At 42.5% G+C, this 13,704-nt stretch overlaps 1 protein-coding gene across 4 annotated transcripts in view; it reads right to left on the minus strand.

Annotated features, from left to right (window-relative positions):
* Positions 1–13,426, minus strand: part of C13H8orf48 (chromosome 13 C8orf48 homolog) — a 24,413-nt gene extending 10,987 nt beyond the window's left edge. For 3 of the 4 annotated variants that reach the window (XM_064670178.1, XM_064670175.1, XM_064670176.1), the window contains exons 1-3: positions 11,051–13,339; positions 8,608–8,751; positions 1,451–1,683 (exon numbers count right to left, since the gene is read on the minus strand). In XM_064670178.1, coding sequence (XP_064526248.1) covers positions 1,451–1,683; positions 8,608–8,751; positions 11,051–11,222 — 549 coding nt within the window. In that variant the 5' untranslated portion in view covers positions 11,223–13,339. Of the gene's footprint in view, positions 1–1,450; positions 1,684–8,607; positions 8,752–11,050; positions 13,340–13,366 lie in introns of those variants that run through there. The other variant, XM_064670174.1, reaches the window with a different exon arrangement.
* Positions 13,427–13,704: the final 278 nt, after the last annotated feature.

Raw genomic sequence — 13,704 nt, forward strand, 5'->3', positions numbered from 1 at the left:
TACAGGTAGAGGGACTGTCTAAAGACAAAAACTGGCTTTTTAGGCAAATTCTTTCATAGTCAGCAATAACTCCACCATCTCGACGTGCTTGTCCCTATGCTGGCAGTGTTCACAAGGCCTCCAACGCCAACCACAGAGGTTGTGATTCTCTTCACAAAATCTAAGAGGCAAATAAACTCTGAAGCAATTAGTTCAAATATGCAGCTCTGAGGCAGAATACAAACAAAATCCTACAGTTCTCTTTGGAAGATAACCAGTCCTACTCAGTAACTCCTGTGTTAGTTCATCCACCATGAAAACTGAAGAGTATTTAACGGCATTACACGAACCCCAGTGTTTGTGCTTTTGTGAAATATCAATAGTTTTATCTGATTTCATTGACACTGATTCCATCTGGCTACATAAACACAATAAGTTGCTCCAAAAGCAGCGGAATAATCCTGGTAAGTCACATCTCAAGCCTCTCTATCCTCTTCTTCCTTGACTTCTTCTCTGCATAAAAATGTGCGTGGAGGTAAAGACAGAGGCAAACAGAGTAGTTACTTTTCTTAGAAAATATATATTTTCTAATATAAACCAAATATATTTAGAAAATATATTTTCTAATATAAGACAAATAAAGAGGAAGCAAAAATTCTACAAAATTTGGAAGGTGAGTTAACGTTAATACAGTGAAAAAATGCAGATGGCTGAAATCTCAAAATAATTTAAACAGACAGATTTAAACAGAAATACTTTTCACACCAAAACTGAATTTAAAGTATTACTTTAAATGTCCCAATTAAAAGTATTACTTTAAATGTCCCAATTTAAAGTATTACTTTAAATACCTCATAAAGTATTACTTTAATTACTTTTGCAGAGGGAGGGGAGGAGCTGTGGCAAAAAGCCCCATCTTGTGGTGGGAAAACCCACTGGGCTGGTGAAAAAGAAAAGCACTTGGAATTGGGTAAAGGTGATACAGATGTTTCTTAATCAAGGGACTAAGGTCACCAAGATTTTATTGGACTTGCTTTAATTCTTCAGTATTGCCTAATACCTAAGAAAGCTGGGAGCAGAGGGGTTGCCTTTGGAATACTTCTAATCCTGGAATCACAAAGACTTCACAGCAAATAATATGCAGAATAATTTGATAAATAACTGATACCAACATAACCAGCAAACAAGGCTTTTTCTTCTGCTGATCCAGGGCTTACTGGGTGTGCAGTAACTGATGATCCCAGCCTGGTTCAGTCACACAAAGCATTACTTTATCAGCAGCCAGTTTTTGATGATGATTTGATTCTTCACTAGCAGGAGTGTCTAAGAAAGGAGACAGATCAATGCTGGGGTATCAACCCAGAAGCTCTTTCAGAGGCCGGAGTGAGGCATCACTAAGCTCTGTTTGATTTGATCCTCATGGTATGGCTTTATTATCCAGTGCTTTAGCCAAAATCTCCCTGGCTTTCACCTGCTTAACAGTCGCTCTGGTGTTTTCCAGGAGGATTCTGTTCATCAGCTGACCAGGAACAATGCAGTTCCCATCTCTTGTCCCAGTTTTCACTGCTGGGACTCCATCCTGCAGCTTCCTTGCCTGGCCCGTGTTTCCCTGCTCAGGGCTCAGCTGCTGGTTCATCCCATTTATCTTCCTGGTGCAAAAAGACCTGAGAGCATCCAGTTCTCCATCAAATAGTTCAAGAATTTCTGTCAGGCATAAGTCAATAAAACAAACCCATCAATTTCTGTATCAAGGAAAGAGAAGAATTCCTTCCTATACCTATATATCTATATATCTATATATCTATATAGATATATATCTGTATAGATATATATCTATATATCTATATATCTATATAGATATATATCTATGCAGATATATATCTATATAGATATATATCTATATATAGATAGATATTCCTTCCTATATCTATCTATCTATATCTATCTATACATATATCTATATCTCTCTATATATTCCTTTATAGATATAAAATAAATACATATAAAAATATTAGATATATAAACATTAGCTATATAATAGATATGAATAATAAAATATTTATTATATAGTATAAAACCAATATAGAATAGCTTATATATTATTTATATTTTTATATCTTTATTTAATGTCTTTCAATAACTGCCTCATACAGATTTAGCTTCTTCCTACCTGAAACTGCAGGTTGCTAAACCAAAATGAATTAACACTTCAAGAGGGCTCCTCTAAGGAGCAATTCATAACAAAAATTAGAGGCAGTGGCCGTGGAAGTCACTCTGGAAACACCTCAAATAGATTCTACAGCCTCAGGCAGGCGCTTCGTTTTTTGGAGAAGGGCAATTCCATCAGAAAATACTTTCTCCTAAAGCTTCAACAATTGTTCTTTATAAGATCTTGTTTAAAAAACATCTTCCCCTCTCTCATCTTCTCTTATCCTTCCCAGTGGCATGTGCAAATAAATAAAATTGAGATTATCCTTCAGGTGGGTGGGTTGGGATGGATTTACAACTTTATTCAGTGCTTTGTGGGGGATTTTCCACAGGCTTAAACCACAATCAATACAGTATTTTATGGGCATCGGCATGGAATGATGCTGTGCAGCTGTACATGGCCTGATTACGGAATTTAAACAATCCCTCCACATTGTTTTACTCCTTGTCAGGTTTAAATTTGGGGTTATTTCTCCTAGCCAGGCGCTGCAGGTTTCCTGGTGCTTGTCTGACAACCATTGCCATGGGATATTCCAATGCCATGGGACACCTTGGCATAACCACAACAGACACTCTTAAAAAAGCAGGAATGGAAAACTTCCCCTAAATGCACCAGCATGAATTTAGTCTTGGGGAGACAAGAGAGAGCTGTGGAATTCTGCAAGGGAACTCGGCATCTCTTCAGAAATGCAGCTGATGTTTATAAAGGATAAGTTAAAATGAAGCAAAGCAGGAGTTTTGTTTCATGGACAACATGGAAAATATGTCATTTAAGTACAACTACCAGTTCAGAATCAGACACCACAGAGCAGTTTACTCCTCCTTAGAAGATAATGTATCCAACTGACTGTAGGCAAAGACATGGTGACAATTTATAGACAGATGAATCAGAATAAGCAATACCTTAAAATGCAATTTAATGAAAACAAATTGGCTTTGTAGGATCATAAACATTTGAGTGGAAACCACAATTTCAGTCAGCAGGTGACTTTACTCACTATTGCAATGCAGACAGTGCAAATCATGTGCCAGTTCTGGGTTTAATTACACTGAAAAACAGGTGGCATGTTCATTTATGCCGTGCAGAGAATTAATTAAAAAAATTTAAAAGTTACCATTATGGTGGAGAGAAAACCCAGAACAAAAGCATTTAAGTACTCAAAGCCATAAGTAAAACCCCTGGAGGCTGTGACAATTTAATACCAGCCTAATTAATTCACTTAAGGTTCTCCTGACATACAGAAGTGCATTTTTATTAAGGATTTGTTTTCTAATAATGCATGAATTCTGTGCTGCCACACACCCACCCCTTTGCTCATCTGCACCTACAGACATCAGAAAAAACACCAGCAAAGAGAACAGCAAGTTTTAAACCTCCCTGCACGACTCGTTCCTGAAGTTACTTTTTAATATTGATTCCCATTTAAAAGTAATCTCAGAGAGAATAAAAATTATCAAGGACTATAATTTTTCTGAAAAAAGAACAAAAAAAAAAACTATGAGAAAAGTCAGCACACAGTTAAATTGGGGAAAGTTTTGTCTTTTCTCTGCACACTGACTCCAGTTTCCAATTTTTTCCCAGGTGGAGAAGATTTACTTGTCCTTCAGCTCTGCACTGGTTCATTTTATTTCTGGTATCTCTCACATATTCCCTCCTTTCCATCCCAGATCCTTCTCCATTTGGGGTGGCAGATTTAAATGTCCCTGCCCTGTGCCCACAGAGAATCCCTGCAGTGCCAATTACTGCTCCACAAGAACACTTTCCTACTGCTTGGCTGCCCCAAATCCAGTGCTCCCCACACCTTCTTCACTTTGCAGCAACAGCAGTGAGAAGACAAAGGGAAGATCCCCGCAGAATCCACGGCTTTTGGAAGAAACTCCTTCTTTCCCAATTCCATCAAGGCATTAATGAACGTTTTACAAGCAGGGTTTCCATTTCTGGCTGGAATTTCCACATCCAGACCATGTTAATTCTTACTTACCTACAGAATCAGAAGACAGGTCTGGAATCTCAAGGCCTTTTTTATTTTTAACTTGACACAACAATCGCAGTAACAATAATGATTAAATGAGTGACAGTGACTGAAGGAGGGATGATGCAGAAGAGGTGACAGGAGCAGCAGAAGTGCCACCAGGACAGGCATCGAGTCAGAGCCACATCTCACGCAGCAGGAAGGTCACGAAACATGGAATATTTAGGAAGTAAAGCCCCATAGCGGCCCAAGAAGCTGCTCTGATGACAAACAGCCTTGGTGTGTACCACTAGAGATAAATTAATCCATATGTCTAGATCCCAAACCCTGCTGGGAGCTTTGTAATTAAGTGACCTACATAAATTTTGCTTTCTGTGACATTTTAAATCTGTGAGGGACGGGAGTAAAAGAGGAAAAGTCTTTCCTCAGTTTCCTTTCCCTTTGAAACTAACTTTAATAGGAAAATTGGTAGGCATTTTGTTATTATTATGCTCTGCTGATACTCTATTTTAAGAAGAAAAAAAGGAAAAAGAGATAATTGTGAAAGGCAGCAACTGGTAACTACTCTCGAGAAAGATTTTCCCTCTGCATCTCAAGATCTTCATGATTACCTAAAGTGATTTGTACAACTGAGTGCAGCAGGTCAGGGTAACATGCTGACAGCAAACAGTTTGTGAAAGATCCCTGCAGGCAACATAGAACTGACCTACCAGGCTGAACTATCAGGTTATTTATCACGAATATGAATTTAAAGCAAATTAAACTCCTCCAGCACAGTGAATCATTGTAGTATCATGGAACGGTTTGGGTTGGGAGGGACATCAAGGACCAGCCAGTCCCACCCCCTGCCATGAACAGGGACACCTTCCACTAGCCCAGGTTGCTCCAACCTGGCCTTGGACACTTGCAGGGATCCAGGGGCAGCCACAGCTTCTCTGCGCAGCCTGTGCCAGGGCCTCCCCACCCTCCCAGCCAGGAATTCCTTCCCAATATCCCATCTAACCCTGCCCTCTGGCAGTGGGAAGCCATTCCCCCTTGTCCTGTCCCTCCATCCCTTGTCCCCAGTCCCTCTCCAGCTCTCCTGGAGCCCCTTTAGGCCCAGGTCTCCCTGGAGCCTTCTCCCGGTGAACACCCCCAGCTCTCACAGCCTGGCTCCAGAGCAGGGTTTCCATTTAGGTGTTGCTGGTTGGAATTTCCACATCCAGCCTACATTAATTCTACTTAACTACAGAATCAGAAGACAAGTCTGGAATCTCAGGGCGTTTTTTACTTTTAGCTTGACACCACTATCAAAGTAACAATAACGATTGAGTGACTGAACTGTATCTGAGCCACAAACATTTCTTTGCCTCCAAATAACACACATTACCAGCTCAAGCTCTCTCACTTTTGACAGCAATAGTGCAGTGGAAAATAAACAAGCAAAGCATTTAATGTAGGCATGTTACAAAGGTGAGATCAAACTTGTGAGCACAGCACCACTCACAGGGTTAAAAAGCCCCCCCTGAATTTTCAGATAGGTCCAAGTTGAAGAATTGCAGTTTGCTGAGTAAATTTTAAACATGAGTAGTGATCTTTGAAATAATCTATATGAAATTGGGGATTTAGAGTCATGTTGTGATGCATTTTGCCTAATAACTCTGGTGGAAGAGGGACAGAGAAGAGGATAGAAAGAGAACTATGACAAAAATTTCTCCCTTCTCCTAAGGCCAGCATTCAGCTTTTTCTTCTTTCAGCCCACAGAGAAAACTAGTTAAAAACAAGAATCACATTCCAGGACATTTCCATAGGTACACTAGAACTTTTTTTTCCCTCCCTATTAGGAAGATAAGAAAAAAAGGGTTTATTACAAAGAAGACAAATTCAGAAGTACCCTGCATGCTCAGTGCACACATAATTCACTTTGCTGAGTGTACTGAGGGGACTCACTGTGCAGCAAATCTAGTTCTAGTGAGCTCATCTTCTATTATATTTTTGTTTAAAAATCTCCAAGTTGTTAAAATAGTATAAGGCTTGGGAGCTCCTGCACACTGAATGATTAAGTCAAAGAGAAGGAGGCAGTTCTAGATGTCAGTGTGGAAAAGCTGCTGTGCTTTACTTTATTTGTATGTTAATATTCTGCAATAAATGTAGTCCATGGCTAAAGTATCGTTGATACTGATGAATTTGGGGGTAACATGGATAAGCATGAAGCATATTTTGTGCTCTTCATATTGATGGTGGTTGGGAGCACTGGTGTAACAATGACAAGGGACAGCACAGGCAGAAGACAACACATGCCTTCATAAATCAGCACTAGAGAATGGAATAGAACTGCTCAAGGCCTCTCCTTACCCATCAACATCCATACACCAAAGGCAGAACATTCTCTTGTGCAGAACTACAAAAATCTGGAAGTGATCCTATGAGTAAAATCTTCCAAGTGCAACTTTCAAGGGAAAGTAGAGATGGAAAACATCCTCAACCTCAAACTGTGGTTTCTCACTCAGTGACTCTGGAACTCCTCGGGTCCCTTTTAATTTCTCCGTGAATCAGCCACAGGATTCTGAGGTATTTTAGGAATATCACCTCTGAGGAGCTGGCCAGGAGAAGCCTCTCTACTACAGATGAGCTGCTCTACTAAAAGCCTGCTTGGTAGCCTTGAGAAAGCAGGAACACAAGGATAAATGCAGAAGATGAGTCAGGAACTCACAGCTTTGACTCACCACTGCTCAACAATTAAGAACAGCCTAGAAATGACCTTAGCTCCTGTTTTTCTAGGATGGTTTGAGGATGTTTGTGCCACAAAGTGCCTAGGCAGGAGGATCTCCTGGTTAATCAGTCTTACAAGTGACCTACAAAACCCCTGATCTTGTTCACTTCCCATGAACACACAAACTGAGGAAGACTCCTTGTCTGCTTCCACTAATTTTTTTGCTCAATTCCAGCTTTCTTCCTCCTTTTTTTTTTTTTTTTTAATTAAAAATAGCATCTCTGACACACTTTTGAGAGAGACTTTAGCAGGACTTGCATCCCACCATCTGCTCTCACAGTTGCTTGTGTAACCAGTACACGGAAACACATCCTCTTCCTTCCTTCCTTCCCCTCTCCTCCTCCTCCACACTCTCCATCACTGTGGTGGTTAAAGCTACTCCATTGTTCTTGCCAAAATTGGTGCCCTGCTGCCTCCCTCAGCTTGGGAAAGGAATTAAAACAGGGCAAACAGGTAATTCAATAATCCATAAAGTTGATTAACAGGGTGTCCTAGTTAGAGCAGCTGGGACTAGTTCATCACTGTGTGGGTGTAACCCAAACTGTGTATTCTACACCCTCCATGTCATTTCCCAGGAACTGTTTAACAACAGACCATTTGCAGCAGCTGCCCAGAGCACACCTGACCCCTCAGGCTATAAGCTGAGTGTCAGGAAGCCTGTGAGATAGGAGGATGTTCCTGTCCTCACACCAATGACTCAGGTGTGATAACTCCCCTCTGGGGAGTCTTTAGCACCTCCACACCCAGCCTGAGGGGTCATGTCTGCTAATGGGCTACCAAGGATTCCAAAAATATCTCACCACTCACCATCACCCACTGTGGAACTCCCCGCCCTGGGGGAGGTACTGGGCATTCCCACTGGAACCTGAGTGTATATAATCTTGGGGTCTTGGGACTTCTGGTACCACTCATCGGATCCAGAGGAGGATGGGAACTTCGAGCAGACTGCAACCACCATTCTCAACCAGGCTGCGATCACCACTCTCACCAACATGTTCTCCTTTCCTTTTCCTTTGGACTCAGGGGACCAGGTGGGGCTCAGCACAGGGGCCAACAAACACCACTCTGTTTGTGCCCCAGGGTGCTGGATTATACATCTGGGTTTTGTGGGTTAAAACCAATTGTTTGTCCATATAATTGTATTTATTGTATTATTTTTTTTTAATTGTAACTCTGACTTATAATCTCTCTTGAGCTGGGTTCATTTCTCCTGCCAGTTTACTTTTAAACCAGCACACAGGGGAAAAACATCTCACACAATAAATTCCAAAGTCACGTTTGTTTTGGAGGGAAAAACTCTACACTCCTAATACCTGTACTGGTACTGGAGTTCTAATACCTGTACTGGTACTGGAGCTGAAAGAGAAAGCTGGAGAGAAAAAAACAACTTAACAATCCAGTAAAAATTGAGGATTACAGTTAAACTTAAAATGTGGATACATTTTTTTAATGTGTTTATCCAGATTCTGTGGTAATGCATCACTAGGATAATGTCACTATATCAGGAGCATCAAAGCCATGTGTGTAAGGGAGAAAAACTGCTTGGCAAGAAAGCCTAAAAGAGAAACTTTGTATTTAATTATCTGGCTAATTATCCAGCTTAACAGCCTGCATATAAAATTTGAGTCTAGTGAAAAGTTTACATCCCCTCTCAAAAGAAATGATTACAACCTCTACTGAAGTAACCGAACTCACCACCATGAGTTTTCCTGACAGAGTTGTCCTGTTTAACCTCAGCTTCTTTATTTTTTAGATCTCTCCATCTTCCCATGGCATCAATCCATTTTCCTATGGCAACTCTTTCCAGAGCTGCAGAATCCACTCCTTCAGATCGCTCCTCTGCAATGAAAAAAGGCAACTTTGAACACACCTTGTGAGGAAAGCAGGACTGCAGAAAAGCAAACAATGCTCCACTTGAACGTGCCAGTTTGCCCTGGTGAGCGAAAAGAAACCCCAAGCCACAGGAATACACAGATGAGACCAGAGATTTCAGCTAAACAAGCTTCTGTCCCATAAAATACCTTCCACTACTTATTCCTAATCACCCCACTGAACCAGGATTCACTGAGAAAATGGGAGCCTGTTCACACGTTCAATTTGATCTGTAATGTCACACTAATCTCATCTCCCTCCTCCCTCCTTCAGCCCCATCAGTTATTTCCAGCTCTTTCTTTTGTGGTCACACACTCTTAGGAGCTCAGCTGAACTGTCTCAGGGCATTGATCCAAGTGGAAAATAAGGTGGCACAAGGGAAATAAAAATTCTGTATCAGCTCCCTGTTCTCCAGCTTGTTCCAGTTGGACTCGACGATCCTTGTGGGTCTCTTCCAACCCAGAATATTCTGTGATTCTGGGAACTCCAGTTCTGCAGGAACTAAGGAAATCACAAAGATGTGAAAGCAAAGAGCTGGGAAAGGACAAAACACTTGGAAGGTCTGAGAAGTCCCTACCAGTGACAGCAAGGTGCACATGGTATGGCCCCAATTCGAAACAGGGAGCATCTCCTTTCTCTGTTCTGTTTTCAGGGTTCTGACAGCAAATTCCACGGGCTTAGACAAGGAAATAATGTGTCCCTAGGGAGCAGCAGCATGACAGGCTTTCTGTGGGTTTTATTATTTATATATGCTGCTCTCAGGAAAATATATACCACAGAAAGCAATCAATTCCCCCAAAAAAATTCTCTGTGAATTATTCCCCAGTTTCTCATTTGAGAGCATTCAGAAGACTCTCTTATTTTATGAAATATTAATCTTGTAAAGATAAAAAAGTGGTAACACTTACTAAAGAAACCTCTATGCACACAGTAAGGATTGCTCCTAGCATGTGTTCCTTGATGTCAGAAATAAGGATTTCAATCGTTAGACATGGAATAATTTAAAGAATCTTGTTATATTTCCAGGAAAAAAATAGGGATTAAAACATATCATTTGTAAAACTACAAAAATTTTAAGCAAAAACCACAAATCAGACACTGTTCAATTTTAGGGATGTATCATGAATGGATACCAAGACAATGATCACCTCTTTATTCAGATTTTTGAAGCACTGATCTCCAATGCCGAATTCTGTGCTACAATAAACAGGAATATGTATTTGACAGCAAAGTTTGGCCTCCATGGGTGGCATTTCAGGCTTAAACAGTATTTTTAAAGGATCCCTAATGATAATGGTGTCAGTTCTTACTGTAGAGTGAAAAAAACCTCAAGTAAAATGTTGGATGGATGAGGGATAGGAAGAACATCTCTACTGGACTTGTCTATAGTAGGAAAAGAAACAGCTTCCCAATATGAAACCACAGTAACTATATTTAACATTATCTATTATATAATATATAATTACAATATATAAAATATATATAATTATAATATATAATTAACATTATATATTGGTATATGTCAGCTGACCAAGCTGAACTGAATAGAATCAGATCACAAAACTAACAGCCAACAGACATTAAAATAAATCTTGTTTACACTACCTTTAAAAATACATTAAAAGTGTTGTAGCTAATCTTTGAAGCTATAAAGTTTTATATATGCTGCAAGCTCCCAAACTAAATTAAAAGATTATTCATCTCATTAAGTATCCACAATATTTACCACTCCAAACTTGGAGAAAAGGAGAACACAAGAGAATGACAGAGAACCCTGCAGAGAGAAAAGAAAACCTAACAGAGCTGATTTATCCCTCATTTAATGCAGCTTCTTCATTGCCCAGAGAAGCTGAGGTTGCCCCATCCCTGGAAGTGCTCAGGGCCAGGTTGGATAGGGAATCCAGCCTTCCTCAGTATTTCAAATCCTGGAACTTTCCCCTGGAAAACTTATTTTATGGCCCAGCTACTTTTCAGATGTGGTAACTCAGTCAAGACAACTTGCGGAATATTTTTTTTTTTTAAGATGCCAACAGAATTTCAGCATCACAAGATTACAAAGGAAGGGCTTCCATGGCCAAATCGTTCCACGTGGAGCTGTTGGCGAATCCTGGGAGCACAGCTCTGGTCAGCACACTGAGGGTCTGTTCCTCTGCACAGCAGGAACACTGTGTGCAATCTTCGCGTGTTTATTTTTGCTGATTCAAGTCCCCAGAGCACTGATCGGAAGCTGAGAAAGGAGGTCTCTGGGAGGGAAAGCTCTGCATACCTGCATGACTTTGGCCTGCCAACCATGATGTGCTTTCCAACACATCTGAGCCCTCCAAATCCTCTGTGGGACAGCAGGAGCCAGATGGTTTGATCTCCTCCTCACTGAAGGACTCAAAGGTATCTTCTGAATAGTCCAAAGCAGAGCTGTTGTAACTCTGGCTCAACTCCATCCACCCCTTTTTGTGGCTCCCAGAGCTGTCTGAAGGGACAGTCCCCACGGGGTAACACTGCAAGAAAAAAACAACAGCAAACAAGTGGAATTTCACAGGGAGAGGGACAGGATTACTTACAGCACAGGGGACATAGGGAGGGCTGTCACAGCTCAGCTCACACCTCGTTTAGCTCCCACAACAGGGGGATAAAATCACAACTCAGCCACTGGATCAAGGCAACACCTTCAAAGCACAAGTTCAGATCCACAGGGTAAGTGCACAGTAACAGTCAGCACCGAGCATTAGCCATGAATCCTGAGCAGCATTCCTTTCAAACCTGCAGTGAATTACAGGAACACTTGGACAAAATCAGTCCTCTTGAAAAAAAAAAATTAAATGGTAAATTTTTGCTTTCAGATTTTGTGGCCTCTCACCACTCCAAAATACAAAACCTCCTTTTTCTGCCTAGACTTCTTCTAGAAAATGAAAAAGAAAACACAACCAGCATGAGCCAGCTGGTGCTCTCAAATGAAGAGTCAAGCTCCTAAAGCAAAAGAGAGATAAAGTTCTCCAGATACAAGCTCCAGTCACAAAACAGGCCTCAGACAGAAACCTATCACGCAACAGATTTATTTGAAAGCTTTGTTCTTACTTATTTTATCCTTTTTTAAAATCAGAATAATACCCCTTCTTCCTGTGAACTTAAGGACCTAAATAGCTTTGTCCCAAATAATTTTGCTCCAATTTTTTCCCTACTCCCATTAAGTAAGGAGATTAAATATGTGGGTAACACCCCTCTGGAAAGATGCTGGCAGCAGTCACAGCTCCTCCACCAGAGAGATGGGAACCCAGTGTGATAACAGTAGGTAGAAAAAGGCACTTTCTGTCCTGTACTCGGGGTTTAGGCAGCTTTGGTTTAAAGGTGCTGACTTTGGCCATTTCCCTACTGAACACGTTCTGCTGCCTGTTTCACCTGCCCCATTACTGCCAAAATCTTTCTGCACACTCTGTAAAGACTTTGTGCCCCTAAAACAAATTCAGCCCTTCCTTCCCAAGGCTAGATGTCCAAAACTCAGCTGTAGTCCCAAATCTATAAGTCCAGAGGTTTCCTTTTTGTTCATGGTGCCAAAACTGAAAAGAATTGTTCTGATTTGAACTGGAGATATTAATGAACACTAAGTAGTTCTTTTGTTCCTCACACTACCACTGAGTCAGTGGTTATTAAGGTCTGGTGTGCTGAAGAAAACAACAGGAATTGCAAACACAGTGAATTAGTTCTCCAGCCCCCAGCTGACCCAGGTGGCAGCTGCACAAGCAGCATGGGGAGGGTTAAGGAACAAGAAAATTAATTTTGGCAAGTCATAAGATTGGCTGAGTGAGAAATGTTTCATAATATGTGATGCAACTGATACTCGCTCATTTCCACAGTGAAAGCAGCTGTTTGTCAAAATAGCAGCAGATAACTGTAATAAACTGTAAGTATACTTATAAATAGCACATAAAACTGGTTTCAGAAAATTTTAAACAGTTTTACAATTGTAAAGTTCGATCTGCTGTGATCACTGTGTAACCTGGTCTATGGGAAGGTGCCCCTGCCCATGGCAGGGGCGTTGGAAGGGACCTTAAAGCTCATCCAGTCCCACCCCTGCCATGGGCAGAGACACCTCCCACTATCCCAGGTTGCTCCAAGCCCTGTCCAACCTGGCCTTGGACACTTCCAGGGATGGGGCAGCCACAGCTTCTCTGGGCAACTTGTGCCAGAGTCTCCCCACCGTCACAGCCAACAATTCCTTCCCAATATCCCATCTCTCCCTGCCCTCTGGCAGTGGGAAGCCATTCCCCCTCGTCCTGTCCCCCCATCCCTTGTCCCAAGTCCCTCTCCAGCTCTCCTAGAGCCCATTTAGGCCCTGGAAGGGGCTCTCAGGTCTCCCTGGAGAGCCCTTTTCTCCCGGTGAACACTCCCAGCTCTCCCAGCCTGGCTCCAGAGCAAAGCGGCTCCAGCCCTCGGAGCAGCTCCGTGGCCTCCTCTGGATTTGCTCCAGCAGCTCCGTGTCCGATAACTCCTCATCTGTGTTCCCCCCGCTCCCCCTCATTCCTCTCGGCCCCTCACGGGCTCTGGGAGCTGCTCTACCCCCCTCACCCCCTCCGGGACGGCTCCTTACCCAGCCCGGCTCCCCCGGCCGGGAAGCGGCGGCCCCGGCAGGCAGCGGGGCGGGCGCGGGGCGGGCGCGGGGCGGGCGCGGGGCGGGCGCGGGGCGGGCGCGGGGCGGGCGCGGGGCGGGCGCGGGGCGGGCAGTCCGGGCCGCCCCGCCCCCGAGGCGGCCGGTCCTGCCTTAAAACATTCCCGGTTTGATGGAGGTGGGGAGTTGCGCCTCGTCCAGCTCTGGACCCTGCACTCTAAAAAAGACATTTAGGCGCTGGAGCGTATCCGGAGAAGGGGAATAAGGCTTGTGGAGGGTCTAAAACACTCGGCTGGTGAGGAGCGGCTGGGGGGGTTTAG

Source organism: Pseudopipra pipra, chromosome 13 (genome assembly GCF_036250125.1).
Source record: "Pseudopipra pipra isolate bDixPip1 chromosome 13, bDixPip1.hap1, whole genome shotgun sequence".
NCBI classification, from domain to species: Eukaryota; Metazoa; Chordata; class Aves; order Passeriformes; family Pipridae; genus Pseudopipra; species Pseudopipra pipra.